We start from the raw sequence: 20,963 nt of genomic DNA on the forward strand, positions 1-20,963 counted from the left end.
CACACACACACACACACACACACACACACACACACACACACACACACACACAAAGGGAACACAGTTGTTGCTTTCCTTAAAAAGCTAAAAAAAAAAGAAAGAAATCCATCAAATATGTTGTGCAAAAATATAGATGTTGAAATCAAAGTTTGCTGAAACCTGACTTACTTGAGCTGCAAGTGCACATATTTCATGGATAAATTGCCAAAGAATAAATAAATGTCTGTGGTTAAGAACATCAGGTTCGACTAGTTTTACTTTTGAAATTCAGACTTTCCGGTTTCATGCATCCTTCTCATGGCAGTATTCATTTCACTCTTTACATGTGGCCTGAGTACAGAGTTTAGGTATGGCAGGGTGAGACTGTGGGCGAGAGTCTGACAGCTGACAGACTGACGAGGCCGTTGACAATGATGTGACTGACAGTGACGATAACGAGCCACAGAACAAATCAAAGACTCTCAGAGACAGAGAGGGGAGGCCCTATGACAGAATCCCAAACAGCAGCAATCACACCACGCTGAGTAGCACTAATAAGGCAGATAGAAGGCATTACAGTTACAGAGACAGAATGATGACAGCAGTAGATAGTCAGTTACATGAGCAGAGAAAGTTGCTTTGATTATAGAGATAAAAGTAACAGTGATTAAAGTTGAAGTCTGATTGTTGATAGAAATATTGTCATAAACTGAGTATCTTTAACCAAATTTAATATAATACTAAAAGCAACAAGCTGCCAAATTGAAGATTCAGTTAAATTAATTCTCTGAAAAATTATGCAATACAAACTCCAACATCTAAGTTAAATAAAAATCTTGCTCCTTTCATTGGAACAAAACTATTTTCTGCTCCTGAATTTAGATATGAACAGTTTTTTTACCTATTTTTGTGTTGAGTCTCAGTCGTCTTTGCTTCTGCAAAAAACAGCAGGTAAACAGAAGCAAACAAAGAGGAAAAAATAAAGAACTAGAAAAAAATATGTATTCAGATAGAAATCCAGATCCTGACAAGAAACAAGAAATTCCTCAAAACTTTAAGAATGACGTCTGACTGCATTCATTGAAGATCCTTCTTTGTGGGAGATTTGAGAATCAAAGTGAGATGTTTGGCATGTGCAAATATCTAAACAAATTTGACACTGTGTATCTTTTATAATGTGTGAGGTGCTAGAAGCAAAGCAAATAACAATGTAAATAAATGAAATAATGTGGGGCATAAACATGTAAGGCATAAATGTCAGTAACACAGAAGATTTGCACACTTGGGATGACAGAAGCCTGTAAGAGTGGTATCTCATCTCAGTCATAAAATATGCTTTGTCCTTAGTTGATCAGCCTGAGAATGAAGTGGAATTTGAAAGCATAATAGACTGTTGCATCTTTTAAGATGTCTCAGACACAAAGCCATTTACAGTCAGCTAAACAAAGACAGATGCAGATATGCTGAGTTAAAGTCTTCTCTTGTGGCTTGTACTACATTCAGAGTGCAGGCTGCAGCCCAAGCTCGCTTCCTCAAACTCCTCTTTCTGAACAAGGGACAAAGAGTGGGGCATAATTTTTGTGTGAGTTCCTGCTTAGCAATTTGCCTTCATGTTTTATCCAAAAACATTTTCTTACAGTCCTCTGGAGGTCTGATAATGTTCACGATTTATTTTAGATGACATGAACATTCATGTTTTTGGTGTAGTTGTGAAATCCTGAGTTGTCTGTAGATTATATTTGATATATGTATAGAAATTAAGAATGTCTTTTTGTAGCTTATTCTAATATATACTAACCAAATACTGGGCCTGTTTCTGGTCTATTATCTCCTTTAATTGTTAAGAACATCCAGAAAAGGTTGATGCAGGATTTCATCTTTAACATTGTAAATTCTGGTCTTTGTAAGTCTAACATCAAGTTCATTATTTGCATTCTACTAATTTGGAATAGCAAATGCAAAGGTCCTTTAAATAACCAAACATTAACTAAAGATTACAGCCGAATCTAAACCAGTCTAAACTTTTGACTTCACATTGATGAGCCATAACGTTGACTACTGACCTCAGAAAATGCAGCAAATCCATCTTGATTTGAATCTAAGGTGTTACAGATCACCTAAGGCGACCAAAAGAGTGTGAAGAGACGTACTGGAAGAAAAAGCCAAGGATAATAGCATTACTATGGTTTTGAGTAGTATGAGATATTCATCTACCCTGAGGTGATTTATTTATTTTTTTTGCCTCTTCATATTTCAGTCTTGTATGGAGCGACTTACTGTGACTTCAGCTTTGGAATAAGCTCTGACATCTGTTGTTTTCTGGGCACATCAGTGCACTCATGAGGAATATTTACATAAACAGCTCCTGGTATGGGAGAGTCTGCAAACATAGTTCTGTCATTAGGGAACTGAAACTTGACATTGGAATGACAATGTGGGGACAAAGCTTTTGCATGAATGGGATGTGTTTCCATCTACACAAAGTCAAATGGACTCCTCCATGATGAATAAAATTAATCTTTCATGATATTACCTTTGCTCATCAGAGATCTCTGGTATCTCTACAATGGATGTAATTGTTACACCTTCATCATGTCTTGAGATTCTCATCTTTCCTTTTTTGTCCTTTCCTTTACAGTCATCTGTAATTTCCGAGGCTCAGTGACTCAGGGTTTGGCTCTGGAGGTGGGGGAGACAGTGCAGATCTTGGAAAAATTTGAAGGTAAGACTTTTATGTCATAAATACCCTTTATATGTCTACATAAAGAATAACAACATTTGTGGAATACACAAAAGAGTCACTTTCACTTGGAGAAAAGCTAAGAGAGGAACTTGGAAAATTTTATAGATAGCCCTTCCTGTTCACATTATCATATATTTATTAAAAAGATTGATTATCCAGTGATACATTTTTTTAAAAAAATTAAAAGACTAACCTGCTTTGTTTTAATCAGTAGTGTGCAAAATGTTTATTTTTCCAGTGATACAGAGTCTAATAATGCAAAAGCATCATCTAGGATTTATTACAAACACTAAACATACTTTCTGCTTAATTAAGCACCACCTTGTTTCTTGTCAGGTGATTGAATGATGTATTAAGTTCAATGTTTGCATTAAATCAAGGCCAGATTAAGTGAAATAAAAAATTCCTTTCATTTTTTTTTATTTTATAGATTGCATGGTTTTGTTCAAATTTAACAAAAAATGTTTCTTCTTTAATGGAGTTACCAATAATCCAATGATACCTAGTGATAAATATCTAATTAGAGTTGGTTATTAGCCTCTTTTTAGCAAAAATGGTTGGTCTGCCAGCCTCTATTTTAAGAGGATTATATTTCTATTTAGAATCAGTGAGAAAAAACAGGAATTTAGATTCCTCCTTACGTTTTCTGTCGTACTGAGTTTTGAACCGTCATATCAAAACTGAGCTACTCTCCAAGCTGTGACCAATGTCTAGTATTACATCCCTACCATCTGGAGAAATGAGGCAAAATACAATCAACATTAGACTGTAAATGCCTTTCAAGCAGCAGCTGTTCTTCTACTCTTGTACATTTTCTTACAGTAAATGTCCTAAAAATATCTAAATCTATGACTTTTAAACTACTTATGGAATTCAGAGATCTGCAGATGACGGTTTGCTGCTGATTTCCTTCTGCTTCCCATCAAGAGACGGTTTTCTATGAAATTTGCCTTATTTTCAAATTTCTTTGACTGCATAACAGATCTGAGACAAGTCATATGGATGAGAAGTGAGGCATCAGATATTGATATTAATATTTCACAGACGTTTTAAAGGATTTTTTTGCATATGTTTAAAGCAGTTCATAAAGTAGTTTTTTTTATATTATTATGACTTCATTCTTGAAAGGCTCTGTACAGATGCATCGCAATAAATCAGGAGATCATCTAAAAGTTAATTTATGTCAGCAATTCAGTAAAAATTCCACCAATGTTATATAAATTTAGTAGACAGAGTGATTTACTTAAAGCTTTTATTTTGTTAAGTGTCTGCATGTCAATAAAAACCCTAAGTTAAAGATATTAAAACATTTGAATAGTATGTAGAATCAATATAAAAGATTTTTAATGTAGAGAAGTGAGCCCATTTGTAGATACTCTTCATTATACGCTCTAACTACTTAGCCAGGGCTCCGTGGGTAATGAAGGTGGTGTGGTACGACTGCTGAGGTGTTAGGAAAGTCTGGTTGTTTTAATAGGAACCTTCAGCTAATTTACATTATTGGGTTTGTCGTCTCATATCTTCCTCTTGACAATACCCCATATGTGATAACATGGTGATTAAAACAGGTAATGATATTTTTAGAAATGGGAGCAGGTGCCGGAGTCGGCTGGAATATGAATTTAGCTCCCACATAAAGCTTGTCAGCAGGTAACTTCACACTGGACCTCCTGTAGCCTGGATTATATAACTTTTTAATCTTCCTTCAGACTCTCCGTACTACTTTAAATTTTTTTAATTTACTTTTATCTAAGAAAGGGGCTTTTTGGAGATAGTTCAGTTTCTAGAGATTCAACTTTACATAGCATATTGTTTAGAAAGACATATTCAAGTGATTAAAACAGTCACATTTTAGAAATATTAATAGCCTTTCTCTTCTTAAAAGGTGGAACATTTTAGATTCAAACTAACTTCACGTCTCACCACCGTGAAAGAGAAAAAGGTTTCATCAAGGTGGTCTCCTCTTGTCCTGGTGTTAGCCTCAATCATTTTTATTTGTTATGAGGTAACTCATAACAAAATCTTTCCCATGAATGCTGCCTCAGCTTTTTAGACAAAAAAAAAACTGCTCAGTAAAAGCAAAGTATTACATATTGCCATGTCATTTTTAGACCAGTTGCATATAGTCTGGATAAGGGCCAAAGTTATTAGCTCCTGCTAATTCTACATTTGCTCCTAATTTGACTTCCGAAATCTCCAGCTCAAGCCAGAATGAGGCTGAGGTTGGAATGTGTTGTTTTGGAGATAATAACAGAGAATGCTGCCTATTAGCTACAGCTGGGCAGGACAATAGCATATATCCAGTGCCAGTGCCTGATTAGGCCTTTCTTCACCCCGGTAGTAAGATGTCCGCAAGGAGCGAAGAGATGCAGATGGAGAGGGAGGAATGCTCTGTTGATGGGTGGAAGAAAATTGCATGGATTAACTTCTCTCTACTAGCACCAGTATCCTCTAGTGTTGTCATCTTCTCCTATCTTTCCTTATTGTTTTGTTTATTTATTTATTTGTAGTCTTCTTCCCCCATCTTCCTGTTCCTTCTTTCAGTTTCTGCACTTGCTGTGCCTGCTGACCAAAACAGAGTTGTGTGAAAGGTTCAGCTATTCCCATTGCACCCTATCAGTATCTAATTTGCTCTGGTTATGAAATGCAACACTGCTAGTGAGGAACACGGGCTATTATCTGAGCTCATGTGGCAGAAACCGGTATCACAGTGTTCCCATGACGCACAGTGATTATCAGGCCAAACCAGGCCTTACTTTTATCAGAGTTCCTCAGGATAATGTGAAGATTCCCACTATTGCTGTCATTATGTGAATAGCATTACAGTTATAAGGGTCCTTTAAACACTGGATATTGATCAGAGCAGAGTGCATGAAATCTGAACGTCATTTTATTGTCTTGTTCTGAAATGAGTGACTATAGAATGTGATGTTACAGAGATGCTGCAGAGCTCAATTTTAGAAATGGCTGTACTTGTAAAATTGTCATCCAAATTGACTTTTTTTGTGTTTGAAAGCACCTTTTACTTTCTGCAGTTTTATCCATCGAAACAGCGAACATGATATAGAAAACTGAGTATTTGAAATTTCTAAACAACTGCCAGTCAAACATTTTACGATGTATTGATTGAATAAACATCTTAGTCTTTTGCCCATTAGTTTTTCACTGATTGGATAACTGTACAAAATATTAAAACCACATTCTCTCTCAATTATAGGGTTTTATTTTTTAAAAACAATGAATATCATCTGATTGTTACTGCATTAGTCAATTCAACATAAGTGAATCAACTAATTTATGAAACCATAATTTACATTCCACACTGACATTGGTGTTCAAAAAAGATCAAGTAAAAATAACAACCCTGGCCATAGAAAATTTAAGTCTGTCTTCAGCTTCAATAACATTCAGTAGTGCTTTAGGAAATTACTTTCAGTCTCTTGCATCATTTTGGAGGAATTTACAATGTTGATTTTGTAAATTGAGGTTTGCAGATATTTGTTTTATGCATAGTTCTCACAATGCATAAACAACAACATCTCAGTCACTTTGAGGTTTGGACTTTGACTGAGCCTTTTTAGCAGATTAATTGTTTTTGTTTCCAGCCTTGTAGTTTGCTCCTGTCCCTGTGATCATTATCCTGTTGATGAACCAGTTTCAGCCAAGCTTCAGATGTTGAGGCTTGAGTATGTATACCAAGTACAAAATGTTGGTATACAGAGGAGTTTGTAGTAGAGCTCAAGCTGCCTAGTGGCAGCAAAACAAGCCTAAATCATCACCCCTCTACTGCTGTCCTTAACAGGTGGTATGGGTGTTTTAGCAATAATGCTGTTTTTGCTGTTCTGTGTTTTGGTCAAGCATTTCTACTTCGTCTCATTTGTTCAAAGGTCATTGTTCCAGAAGTTGCTTCAATAAAAGCAAAGTAAAGTCTTCTTGTTGCAAGCCTGGGCCAAACTGCCACATTCTTTTTGACAAGACAAAGATTTCACCTGAAAATCCTTTTAAACATGCCATAGTTGTTCAGTATTTTTGTAATGGACTGTCATGAACATTAACATTTAACATGCTGAGGCCTGAGGAGGTAAAAGTGGAGTTTTTCAGGTTTTGTGATCTTTTTCTGAGCATTGCGTGAGCATTACACTTTTATCAGACAGCGGAGTGAATTTGTCAAGACATCTACTCCTGGGTGTATTTGCATTTGTCTTAACTGTTTTCTACTTTTCAATAAGCTTCCTCACTGTGCTGATAGGTTCTGAACATTGATGTAGAAAAGGCCTGGAGTTCCTCTTTACTTCAAGTAACAGAATTTATTATTTGTGATCATTGCTAATTACTTTCTATCTTGGCATTGTGTTAACACACACCATCAGCTTTAAAGACTTAGACTTAAAGCCATGTTTCTGATTATCTTTGCTGCTCAGTAGTAATATTGATAAACAGCAGTAAATTTAGTCCATCAGTGAAGGAGCAAAACAAAAATGTGAGTGATGGGACAGCTTCGCCTCCAGAAGCAGAGCCAGGATGTAGAGTTGGCCATGGCTTCAAGGTGCACTGACATTTTAAAGTGTCACACTTTATCATGAGATCGACACCCACGCAGAGTGGATGCAACATATTTCAATGTAATGTGAAGCAGGGGCTGTCAATTTACACCGTGTTGCCCTCAGAAAGATGAAGCACCAGGAAATGATGCCAACAGAGGACACCCATTTATGTTTGCTTCTTGTAGGTGTAGCAAACCAGAAAATGAAATTTAGAATTCACCAGAAAATGATCCTATCTTTTGAACTTCACGGAGCATGACCACATATGCATGATAAATCCTGGAGGAGTAGTTCTTTGCTGTTTAAAGGCTAAAACATGATTGAAACCAGATATTTACATACATTTATTTACCTGGTCAAAACACGGAAATATTTAACTAATATGGGCCAAAGACTGCATGGAGAATAGTTTATATTGCTAAATCTCAGTGTTGTAGTACACGGACTCGACCACAGAATGTCTCGGGCGTTGAGGACTCGGGATTTTATTTCAAGACTGGTCAAGACCACAACTGTGGAAATGTCACTAAATTGCCAGCATATTGTCCAGTTTATTTGTTAATATCTTTGTTTTCACTGGATGCAAAATATATCGATTAACATCCAAGCAATAACGTGACTAATGTGTTTCTGTTACACTGCCCCCACCCTCCTTGCCCCTTTCGTTCGCACGCGGCGCTCAAAGACATGCACAGTGGTTTTCTCTGAGCGGCAGATGTCTATCTAATAGTTAGTAATACCATCCCGCTACATAAACCATAAGAAATCAGATGGCGACATGTAAATTAAGTAGCGCTTCGCTTTCACAGACAGTGGGGGACAACGTCTAACTTTTAACGTCACTTAGAAAAGAAGCTCAAAGAGAGGTAAGCTCCGTTGACGTGATGTTAGCAAAGCTAGCGGTGCAGGGACACATTGTATGAAAAACGCTGTCACTCAAGAGCTGTATTATTGTGCAGAGGTTTTAACTGACGTGTCGTATGTGGGACAACGCTGTGACCAAAGTCTACAAAATAGTGAAGTGAGATTCAGGAGCGATCCAATTCTTCTGAACAGCTCTTTATTATAAAGATAGGACTGAAGCCTCACTGAGAGCCGTTTTTTGTTCTTGTAATGCTCTACGTAAACTGCAGTAGCTGTTATTATTTCATTTAATTATATACATTGATATTTATTTCATTAGCAAATAAATAAAACACAACAATGGAACAGCGCAGAGCATGCTCATTGCTCTTTGTTTTCGTCACCAGTCATGGTGGCAGACATTACAGCACTCTGCTTCCTGGCTTCATGCAGTGGGAGGAAGGGTGAGAACAGTATGCGCCTTGTTCTTGGTTACTTCTTGCTTGTTGTTCCTTGGTCAGTGTTCATAGTTTAGCGTTGTTTATCATTCATGCATTGCCTTAATTATTATGTTTAATGGTGCAGACAGTGGTGGTTTCTGACATGGGCAACTGCTCAGGGCGTTATCTTTTTAGGGAGGGGAGGAGACCTCCGCGGATTGTGGCACAGAGATGGAAGCAAAGCAGAACAAAGAGTTTGAATTGATAACAATATTGGTTAAATTTATTTCAGCTCTAGGTATTTAATATCTATGTGTTTTTTATGGGAATATGAATCTTTCAGATCAATTTAAGATGCAATTTTGATCATATTTCACATTTTATTGTGTCATGTAGCACAGGGCACCGGTCTTGGTCTTGACTCCCTCAGTCTTGGTCTCGACTTGGTCTCAAACCCTAAAAGCCTTGGTCTTGTCTCAGTCTCGATATACTCTGGTCTTAGTCTTGTCTTGGTCTTGGGTTAGGTGGTCTTCACAACAACACTACTAAATCTGAAGCTATATGTCTATTCCTCCAATCTGTAGGTACTATTTCCCATTTGACGTCTGTGCACTTTACTTCACCATGATAATGATTCCAGTTGGATGGAATCCCAATGCCACTGATGTCAACACTTGATTTAAATTGTGGTGACAGAGATTGTCAATCTTAGAGTGGTGAGTACACCATGATAACACCGGAGGAAGAGGAAAGTGAAGAACAATTAGGTTAGCCATTACGAACAGCAATATTGCAAATGCATATTTTCTGAAAATTCTGAAAACGGTTGACATACAGTACCATGATTTTCCTAAGGATAGAATTTAGCACACTACAATTAATGATTTGAAGAAGGTTGTATTGTTTTTAAGGATATGTTACCAACCGAATCCAACTGAATAAAAATGTTTTGTCTTTGGCCACTAATAACTGAACACATACACTGATTGTATTTTGTAGCTCGCGGATGGTGAGTCTGGGGCCTCAGCTGCAGCTTACAGCTCTATTAAATCATGGTCATAACTGAAGTTACAGAGAAAATGCTCCCCTTGGGTTTTATTATTGGTTAAACAAGTAATTCCTTTTCTCATAACCTAGCTCGAGGTATTCTCTACAGCAATATGAAGCGTCATTTAAGACTCATATTTGTCTGATTTGATTGCCTGATGGAAATCAGTTGTGTAATGCAGCCCCCATTATGAGCTAAGTCTTTTTGTTAATACCACAGAAGAGGCCCTGTGAGAGCTGCCCCCCTTTGAAAATGATTTATCATGATTATTATTGTGGATTATGTTCATAATAGTTCAAAATGATTATTCTAATAACTATGGGGTGATCCGTTGGGTTACAGGAGGAAAAATGATTATTCTTCATTAGGGTAAGAGTGTGTTTCATACTTGTATGCATGGATTCACCACACAAACACCTGCTCCACGACCTCTACTTCAAAAGATTTATGATACTCTGATAACATAATAGCGCCTGGCAAAGATTTTGTTTTTAGCCATTAAAACCATTAGAAACGGACCCTGACACTGCAGCTTCAACTACTCTCTCTGATTATCATATAGATGAGAGGCCTGGGAGTAACACAGACATCTTAGCGCTGGTGATAAATGCGTCTTGATTGGTTATTAATTAGCCGTCCAATTAAACTTTCATCTCCATATTCAAATCAGATTATGAAGAGCCGCGGAGAAATTAAACTCATAATTTTGAGAGATGATAAGATGAAAGTTAATGTGAAGAATCCTGTCAAATACTCAGATTTATGGCATCACTGAATCATTTTCAAGAGCTATTATTTTATAACTGGACATAAAAATGTCCCTAGATGTTCATCTCTTTCTAAACAGTCTTAAAACACATCCTACAAAATCTAAAACGACATCTTGTCACAGTCCTATCTAGTTATTTGACATGTTACAAATCTTTATAACTTTTGAGTTTTGTCTTCTTGTTTAACATTTTAAAGTACATAGTTGGTATTCTAATACGCTCAGAGATGTTAAATGCATAATTCTGAGATAAATAATTGTCTCTTTCTCCTTACTGTGACAAAGAGTAATCACTCACCTTCAAAATTTTCAATAGCTGCAGACACAATCATTTTCATTTCCACTTGAATGGAGACAAATGACGCCTCTTCTGCCTGAGAGGATGTCTGTCTCTGGGCTCTTCCTTGAAATACTAACTCCCAGGATATGAGTAATTTTCAGCTGTCAAGGTTTTATTTCAACTTGAGTCCACTTTGATGACAGCTTCGTACTCTGCTGAGGCATCTGATGGATGTTTCTCCATGTGAAAAGACTGGTGTACTCTCAAACTGGCTGGAGAAGGAGGTCCATCAGCGATGAGAACTTGAAACCGACCCAGTTTTGCCTGTCACTAATCTGACTCTCACTCTAGCCTGCAAACAGCTAGGCTGAGCTGTGAAAGATCCCGACTCAACATTTTAGTGTCTGTAGGCCGAGTGACTCATAACTGAGAAATATAACTTAAGGCGTCTCAGGGTAGTAGTTTTCTGTTAACGAGTTCTATTGTTCTGTCGAATTGCTGTACTTAAGGAGGAAAAATCCAAAAGTGATGCACATTTTTCACTAAGTAAATATTTATGATGAGAGACCATCATAAATATTTATAAACTTTATGTAAATTCTCCTCATTTACCAAAATATCCAGTTTTAGTTTCCCAAGACTCTTGAAAAGTCCTACTCTGGTTTAACATAGTAAATGGTTCAAAGCCTTGCAAAAGTATTTTTCTTTGTGGTTTTCCACATTTTGTCACAAAAACAGGGATTTTATGTGATAGACCAACATTATGTTATACATAATTCTGAAGAATCATACATTATTTATTGTTTTTTCCCATTTCTTCAACTGAGTATGAGCTCCACCTATAAATCTATAGCCTGAGCTACATATTTTGGGGCCAATCAAACTCTAATGCAGTATAAATCCATCTATTGCTTCAATACATCTGTAATTCAGATGGTTGGGGCATGTCTCTCCAGTTTTTTACATCTTGGAACAGTCAAAATGAATAAAAAGCATCATCAAACATCAGTTCTTAAAGTTACTTCTTGACTTCTGAAGGAAGCTGGTTATATTTGATGTAATTTAAGGATATCTGACAAAGTAGGTCTTGAGATGAAATGCGTGATGTACATTTCAGATTATTTGCAAAATGCAAGTCACTGCATATGCTTTTAGTTTGGAGAAGATGTGACATTAATTAAGAATTGGTCTTGTTAAACACTAAACAAATACTGTTTACAGTTTTCTTATCCATGTTTGACAGATTTAGTTTTGTCCATTCATGTTTGCATATTGGTCCCCATAAGGATAGAGAATCTAGTAACGTATGCACATAGCCACCCACACAGGGTAAAGAGCAATGGACTGAATCTGTCTCCAGCTCCGGGGCTTCATGTCCATCAGTGTCTCTATCAGAGTTTGTCATCCACATTCATGAGCTCATAGCGTCCAGTGTAAACTCACATCAACTAAGCCATCAACTTTTCACTCCAATCTTTTCAAACATGCAGACATAGACACTCACACACCTCAGGTCAGTGACTCAAGTTTTCTTTCTACAACTTTTTATTTCATCACATAATGTAAAACTGATGGTTTCTCTTTTAGACCGCAGGATTCTAAATCAATGCTAATCATGCATTTTGCCTACAGAAAAAAAAAAATCCTACATACATTACTCATATTGACTTGATGTCAGTCTAATGCGTAAAGGGGTTCTTTGAAAGAAAATAATATTCAAATTTATTTATTTGAGTTACATGTCTTTATTTTTGTGATATAGAATATTTCTTGCTTCATACATTTCAGTTAACTCTCAACACTTAAAGTCTTGGCATAAAAAATGAATGATGTTGCATATCAAACATGCTATTTTTACTAAAATATCTGCTTACAGTTGCATTGTGAATATGGACTGAGTCTTTAAATGGTTTTGCAGAAAAACAAGTATAATTTTGCATTTTACTTCAGAGTCATTTTATGCACATATAAGCTTGATCGTTTTATTTATTTAATTATTATTATTATTATTATTTTACCGTTTTCTTATAAGTAGATATAATTTAGTTATAGAAAAACTAACAGAATTATCTTATTATAGAAAAGTAATGGAATTATGTCACATTTTGGTGAATTTGGTTATTGGTATTTTTTTAATAATATCTGTCCTAAATGGTGTTTGCTTTAGTGGTAGCTTATTTATTTTCTTTTACCTTCTGATATCACAATTTTGTCTTCAGAAATAAACTCAAGTAACTTTTTCAAAGTTGATTTAATAAAACTTGTTGAACTGTTGACATAATCATTTTGATTCTGTGTTTTTACCTGTCACTGATTATTTTCTTTTCTTCAAGGATGGTACAGAGGATTCTCAACAAGGAAGCCGAACGTCAAGGTAAGACAGACTCTCCTTTTGCCAAACACCTTTCTTTTATCAAGAGAAATTTGTTTTTTTTTTCTTTGGTTCCAACTTTTTTTTTTGTTCTCTGTATTTGTTGTGAGAAGGTTGACGAACCTGATTACTTTTAAGTTTATAAAGAACTTTAATACATGATGACGCCTCTGTAGCCCAGAGTTTCTTTGCAGACCTTGAACCTCTTGGCAGAATATTAAATCAATATTTTTTTTTTTATTTTGCTGGATGAAGAGTGGTTTAATTTGTTTTTCATGAATATTATTGAATACTTATATTGAATATAAAACTATTTTACTCAAATGACTTTTGAAAATGCAGCAACCATTACTGCAAGATTAGTCTTTCATAAAAATGTGACATTGCAGAAAAAAATAATTAGAAACATTTTAGATTTATTATTGGATCTGAATGTTTTATTTAGCATTACCTGTTACAAGCCAGGTAACTGGCTTTAACTAGCAGGTAAACTTTAACTTAACAGGTAAACCTGTAAAGTAAAAGTCCTCTGTTACAGAAATAACCCTTAAGTGATCGGAAATCAGCACAGTGAGATTGGCGTCTTCCTTTGACAGTGCAGGAACATCATTGCAGGTGGGGTAGCAGTGCAGTGCCCTTCAAAAACAGTTGTACATAGAGGTTAATTAAAGACCTAAAACTGCTTTAATGTATATTAAACTCTGTTTAGCCATTTAGTAAAACAAGAATTAAGAATGTGACACCTTACTGATTGAAAGTCTTAGTTCAGCTGCAACAACATGGGCTGCATGCCCTGCAGTTAATTACAGCAAGGGCAATGGGAGTCCATTAAGGAAGGATCATAGGTGAAAAAATGTTTAAGCTAACATTTTTTCATGCTAATCAAACATCAGAAATTCTGAACATTGCAGTAGAGAAAACTATTCAGCATTGGTGGGTCATTGTAGCATCACCATAGCAACTATAATTTATATTTCTTCCAAGAGCTGCTGAAGCCTTAAAGAACTAAACACAAAAACAAACATTTCTAAAGCATTTTGCCGATTGTCTAAATTAAGGTGGAAAAATACTAAATATCAACACAAATACAATACATAGAAACATAATATTCCTTATGATAAAGCAAATGAGTCATTGAACTAAGTCATCATCTGTGATGGGGGAAAACTCATGCTTATAAAATCCTCCTAGTAGAGAAAGAGGAGGCGGAAGATAAACACCAAAAGTAAACCACAACTCTTTCTGAACGTCATTTGCAGCTTCACCGAGGAAACATTTCATGTGATTTTAGTCTCTTATGGAAACGTGCCAGATGTGAGGTGTGTCTGAACAGCTGCATGCTGAACAGATGAGGTTAATGCACAGTTGCAGTTCTGTTTCTCATGATGCAGCATTACTGACCTCTGGCCTTCTGAAACACATGAGATCAGCGACAGTATCAGTATCCTGGTCTCAGAAACGACCTCTTCAACACCACATTATGTAAGACAGTGCATGATGAGTCACAGATCAATTTGGATAGAAAGTCATTTTGGCTTAGAAGGCTTTATGATTGATAAATTGAGAATTAACTGCCCTCACCAGACAAACAGCAGCACTAATGTAAGATTTGCAGCTTTGAAAATCTGCATCAACAGTTAGCTGGAACTGTAGTATAAAACAACAAAATAATGTGGCTTATTACTGAAGAGTGTAGTTTGCTTTTATTCAATGACTCAACATACACTGTCATCACAATTGATTAATATATATTCAAGAGTGGAAGACGACCTTTTGGACTGGAGATTTCACAGACTAGCGATGTCCTTGCACTGATTTAGAAGATAATTGGAAAGGCTGCTACAATGCTAGGAAGAATTCAAAAGGAGCACAATAGGAAGCACTCGGTTTGTTTTTAATGTACAGGTTTATTTCACACTCCAGAAACAACGTCTGGAGAAATGAGGCTGTGAGAGAGAAACATAAATACTGGCTAAGAAGCTTGCAGGTCTTATTCCTCTGTTGTGATGAGCCTCAACGTGACATGATCCCAATTTGGATACATTTATTTCAACAAAACATCTTTTCTATGTATGTTTTGTGCATTACAATGCTTGCTTACGTGCAGAAATATGCATGCTACATTATGCATTCTTATGCTTTCATCCTGTTGTTGTATGGTGTGATTGTGTGCCTTAATGCGATTGAGTTTGTCTGTTTTGTTACCCCTTTTCCTCAGAATAAAGGCATCAGCCCAATCCTATTAGTTCCATCTTTATCACCTGTTTTCTTTACAATGGGCGTGCTAGTTAAAGCGAATCGCTGTGTCTCCCTGAAGAAATGCCTTCCTATTCTGAGTCATCCCTAATCCTCTGCACTGCAGAGAACTTTCCATGTTGAGTTTCATCAGTGTTTGGATTAGCCTCAGCACAGAGGCCATAGAAAGGGCAGCCTGCTTTAAGATTTATTGTACAACCATATATACCTAAGGTCATATAACAATTTGAATTAAACATACTTAAAAAGAACTTGTTTCTGTATGTTTTTTGTTAAGTTTCTGAACACTCTTGCTCCATCCAACCCTGGGTTAACAGGGGCTTACAAAGCCGATGCAATTATAGAAACATTTAAGCTAAAACACACATATATCTGTCAAATTCAGCTACATATAATCCTGAGTAAATTTATCTCTCTTTTTTCTTTGTTTTTCTCTGTGTTTAAATTTATCTCTCTTTTTTCTTTGTTTTTCTCTGTGTTTAAATTTATCTCTCTCTTTTCTTTGTTTTTCTCTGTGTTTCCAATTAGTTTTGTATTAGCTGAAGCTTAAGACTGGTGGTCGTGATGTAATATCAAAGTTATTTTGTCATCCAAAAGCGCCATGCTAAAATGACATCCCAGATTTTATTCTGATGCTGCATGAAGCTGTAGAGGGAAGCTACACAATTCTCACTTGAAACAACGAGTAGAGCTGTAAAAAACAGAAGAGCTCATAATGGAAGAAAAAGAAGGGATGTGTTATGGTTAGTGGAGATTGCCTCCTCTGGGACAAGAGAGGGACAAATCAGGAAGTCAAAAGTAAGGGTGAAGCACAGCTGTGGCTGCTTTCAGTTTGATTTAGAGATGAATTGAGTACAATGAAATGCAGATTATCCCAAACATTTCGGCAGGTGTGACGACAGTGAAACAATAGAGGGCAATTACTGTCCTGAACCGTTAAGGAGGGGGGCAGATCTGTTTAATCAAACAAAAGGTGATAATAATGACTGTAGCAAATAATCTGTTTTTAAAGTGAGTAAGAACAGGCTGGATCGATGTATGATCAACCAGGACAAATATTTTACAAACTGAAGAGATTAGATAATGTTGACATTTGGACACTAACATGAAGTAACAGTTTTTTTTTTCAGCTTCGATATGAACAGAGTGCTTGATGATTAACTGCTCTACTGACCCCTCATGACATCATGATTGCGTTCAACAAACCAGCGACATTAAAAGCTTACTTTTTATTACCAAACAGTCCTAATTCTCTCATGTTCTTCACTTTATGCCTTTTTATATAATTTTAGTCTGGTTTTGGTATCCCTTCTCTTAGCTGGAAAAGTATTCTCAGTATTTCACTCTCTTCTCACTTTTAGGATTAAAGGAAACCTATCAGCATGCCCTGTACAGTATGAAAAAAGCTCTTTCTGCATATTTTTAAACTCATGCCTGGCTGCTTCCTGGGAACACTGCAGGATGAACATCAAGGCTCGTTCAAAAATATATGTTAAAATTCAATTTGAAACACTGATTTCATATTGCAAGAAAGGTGCCTTGAGCTCATGGGTCTTTGCAACAATGGACCTTTACAGTACAGTAATGTAATCATTACAGTATTTAACTGTTTTTGAAATACTGTAATAATAAAAAATGCAACGTTTCTTCAAAAACTATATAGTTTGACTCAAAGTATTGTTTAAGCAGTAGCAGCATATTAACATACTAAGACTGACCAGTCTGTTTCCTTCTTTAAGTTCACATCATACCTACGTTTACACTAATGGATACCTACGTTTACACTAATGGTAGGTGGAATATTCAAATGTGTAATTTCTATGCAATTTAACATCTGACTGACAGCAAAAACAAAAGTAATAATTTTTTTGTCAATTGGATATGAAATCAGCCATTAAGTGGTTTAAAATGTGTAACTGCCTCTACTTTTGTGTTTCTTTGCTTTCTTTCTTTTTGTAAGACATTATATGATATGTGGCATATTTCAGACTAATAATCCTTGGCCTCTAAAAGGCACTTAAAACAGGTCAACACAAGGTGACAATAAGGTATTTGCAGCTAAGAGTCCAGAGGGAGACAGGATTATTTGTGGGAGGATGACATTTTCACTGCAGCCTGATTTGTCATTTATTTTCTAAGTTCCTCTTTTACTTCTGCTGTTCTTCTCTCTATACTTTATTATGGTTCTTTTTTACCCTCTCTTGTATTTTTCTCTGTTCATTTTCTCTCTGTATCGGGTTGACCTTTTCTGACTGGCTTGGTGTTTTGACACCATCAGCTAAATTAGGAATAGCACAACACGACCTCTCATGCACACATACATACATGACATCTTGTTCTTGTCTCTGCCTAGTTAGCTGTGACAGTAGGTGGTAGTTTACAGGTCAGTGCATTCAGAACGCCTTCAGCTCTCAACAGATCTTACTTAAAGGTCTTGAAGACACACGTGTGTTCATTCTCCTGTTTGTGTGTTTAGGATAAGTTTAGTTCTGTTGTTTCAGTTTTCAAAGAAAAGCTGAACACGTTTGTGTCATCAACAGAGTTGGGCATTTGTGTTTTTATTGTATGAATAAAAAGTCAAAAGACAGGTAGACAGACAGACAGAAGTAATTTGACACATGAGCAAAAATCACTTTGTTTCTAAGAGAAGAGATGTTGCTGAAATGTTATTCAGTGTTAGGCTTGATGACAGTGTGTCGCTGTCCCTTCAAATTGCTTAAAAACAAAAACTCCCTCATAAAACAATGTGTCTTTCAGTGTGAAACGTGAAGTCTGAAGCCTTCCCTAACAAGATGTCAGCTTCTCCTCCTGCAGCCAGTTTTCGCCCTGCAGTCACAATCATCCTTTATGAAAGTGGTACCCAGATACTTTTGATATGCTTTTATATTGCAAAATTTCTAATTAGTTAAATTATAGTACACCCTTTTTAAAAGAAGGTTGTCAGAGAACGGCAGACTCAAAACTATTTGAATAACACACTGTTTAATGTAACATTATCTTTTTCTGGGTTAAACCCAGGAAGTAGGTGATTACATTATTGGTTTTAATATAATTTTTCATGAAAAAAAAAACCCCAACCCAGAATCATAAGGGAATAGTTTCTGTTCCAAAGCCACTAATATGGGATGTTGGGTCTTCCTGTCAGACTGACTTCATTTGAGCAAATCAGAGAACAATTTCCCAACACCTGATTTGAGTTATTAATCTGTTTAGCATGGATGCTAATTTCAGATTAGTTTTTTTATTTTGAGTAGGTGTAGCAGCTTGAAATAAGCATATTTTTTTTATTAAAACAGCATTTCAAGAAACTTGGTATGATACTATCTGAATCTGCTCTAGACACATTGTAATCTGGGTCACTTTCATCACTCCTCGTCTAGCTTTTTCTGTTCATATCATCATGGATTTTCTCTAAATTTTACAGAAAACTGTCTAAAACATTTATGAAAAACTTCTAATAAATTTAAGGGACCACGAAGAGCCCTGCAGCTCTACTTCAAACACTTTAAAAAATGTATGAGTCTATTTTTCAGCTTAATTTTGCCATGCTCAGTTTTTGGGTTGTAACAAAAGACAGTGGAAAATTATTCTTTGCTTTATTTTTAAGTTTAGGAATAAGTTAGTTCAACTTTTTTTTTGTTTCATGGGAATTATAAACCAGTGCAGTGAAATATTACTGAATTTGTCTATTACTTTGCTCACAAGAGCGCACATTTCCATAAAACAAACATCATAAACAAAAATTCCACTTTTATGTGAGAGATCAAAATTTAGGAAAATCAAGTTTGCAGAAAGCACTGCTGGTATTTTAAAAGAAACTAAACACACGGTCTGTATGTTTGAAGCTTCTATTTTAACTTTCAGTGTCTCTTATGAATAATTTACCAGTGCTCCTCTAAGATGTTCCACGTTGTATAGCCGTGATATACATGGCAGGTTGTCTTTTCTTTGGATGTTTTAAGCTTGTTCTGTCAGCATAAGTGGAAGACTGTGAAAAATCTAGTATAAAAAACTCTGCTGAATGCATTTCCTGCAAATCTGTCATATTATTATAAGATAGAACAACACCTCAGGCTTGATTAAAAATGTGCTGGTTACTATATGTAAATGAGATGGTTATGCTGAATATGACTGTATGCAAGTCTTCAAAAAGCTGATTGTAGTTTAGCTCTAACTTCTTCTACTTATGCAGTGTTTTTCTGTTTCACAGGGAGTTTTTCCTGCCAGCTACATTCACTTGAAGAAAGCCATTGTTACCAACAGAGGGTGAGTTCAGAAATATGGGAGACTGGAGCTTTCTGTCTTTAAGTTGTTGCATTTGTGTTGCCTCTTTGTGTTTTTTTTTTGTTTTGTTTTGTTTTGACTGATTTAGACAAATATTTTGCTTGTTCTAAGTGTGGGGCAAATCAACTGCCACTGTGAAGCTTGTTTATTTTTTTCAGAAGAAATCTATTATGGATTATTTTTATTTGTTATTCAGAACTAAATGTGCTTTGTACAAAAGAGAAAAAAAAACACTAGGTAACCTAATACAGATCCCTGGGAAGCCCATTGGCTAGTGACTAAATTTACATAATTTTATTACAGAATACACACTTGGATCTCTAACAGTAAGATTGAAATTATTGAAATGCTTGTGATAATTTGACTGAAAGTAGATTATCACATTTGAGATAATTGTAAATCTGAATTGAATAATCTGTCCTAGGAATTTTGTAAAGTAACTGAAAACATCTCAAAATTTTGAGAGTCAAAGTTCATCAGAGAACGCCATAGTTTAGTTGAACTATCAAACAGACATTGACATTGACTTTGGGGGAATCATTTTCCCCCCAAAGTCCTAATGATAAAGCTGCTTTTTAACTGGAACAAAAATGTTCATGAAGTTTATGAACTGCTGAAATTGTTTTGCAGTTTTTGAGTCTAACGTCAGTATCATCATGTAACTGTAAACTAACCCATCTGGTTGTTTATTATGTTCTCTGTTTGTCTCCTAAAGTTCTTACAACTTTTGAAAAACATTTTAAATTAAATTATCTTTAGAATGTATTTTAGTTTTAAACATTTTATTAATATTAAAAATTAATTTACTGTGACTCAGAAGTAGTTTCATCAGAAACTTGAGCTAAATAAAGAAGCAAGGTAGAAAGCATAGATCTTGTCAATAAAAAATTTTAATAAATTAAACGAACTATAATAATTAGACTGCTGCAAATCAAAAGCTGGCCTTCAAACCTAGTGCTTAATAAAAATCTAGCCCTTGAACGTCTTGTTTATAACCCCCTCAGTGAACATTGTGAATATTTTTACCACAATAACACTGATAAAGGTTGGCCTAATTATTCGGTCTGCTAATAAAAAGTGGATGTTACTCTGTTTTAGTTCCTTTTTCTCTCCACATGATTCAGCCTTACACCATGGTAAGATCAGAGCGCAGAAGGAAATAACCTCATTAAATTTCTTGTTAGCGTCAAATACTTTTGTTTTAGATGTTTTAGTCAGACACCCCCTGTTTCCTTTTCCATAGTGGATAATCTTAGCAAAGAAAGTACAAAACACTTTTGCACCGAACTGAATAATAACATCTTTAACTCACAGCAGCACTGATGTGATTATGCAAAAAAATGCGGAACTAACTCACTTGTGTCTACAGTGTGTGTTGTTCTGTAATACATTTAAAATGTTATTCG

At 35.7% G+C, this 20,963-nt stretch overlaps 1 protein-coding gene across 11 annotated transcripts in view; it reads left to right on the forward strand.

Annotated features, from left to right (window-relative positions):
• The window catches only part of dock3 (dedicator of cytokinesis 3), a 153,590-nt gene that overhangs the window by 54,386 nt on the left and 78,241 nt on the right, over positions 1 to 20,963 (forward strand). For all 11 annotated transcript variants that reach the window (XM_016668976.1, XM_016668968.1, XM_016668965.1 and 8 more), the window contains exons 2-4: positions 2,618 to 2,701; positions 12,980 to 13,020; positions 19,484 to 19,539. In XM_016668976.1, the coding sequence (XP_016524462.1) occupies positions 2,618 to 2,701; positions 12,980 to 13,020; positions 19,484 to 19,539 (181 nt within the window). The remainder of the gene's footprint in view (positions 1 to 2,617; positions 2,702 to 12,979; positions 13,021 to 19,483; positions 19,540 to 20,963) is intronic.

Source organism: Poecilia formosa, unplaced genomic scaffold (genome assembly GCF_000485575.1).
Source record: "Poecilia formosa unplaced genomic scaffold, Poecilia_formosa-5.1.2 Scaffold18, whole genome shotgun sequence".
Classification (NCBI taxonomy): Eukaryota; Metazoa; Chordata; class Actinopteri; order Cyprinodontiformes; family Poeciliidae; genus Poecilia; species Poecilia formosa.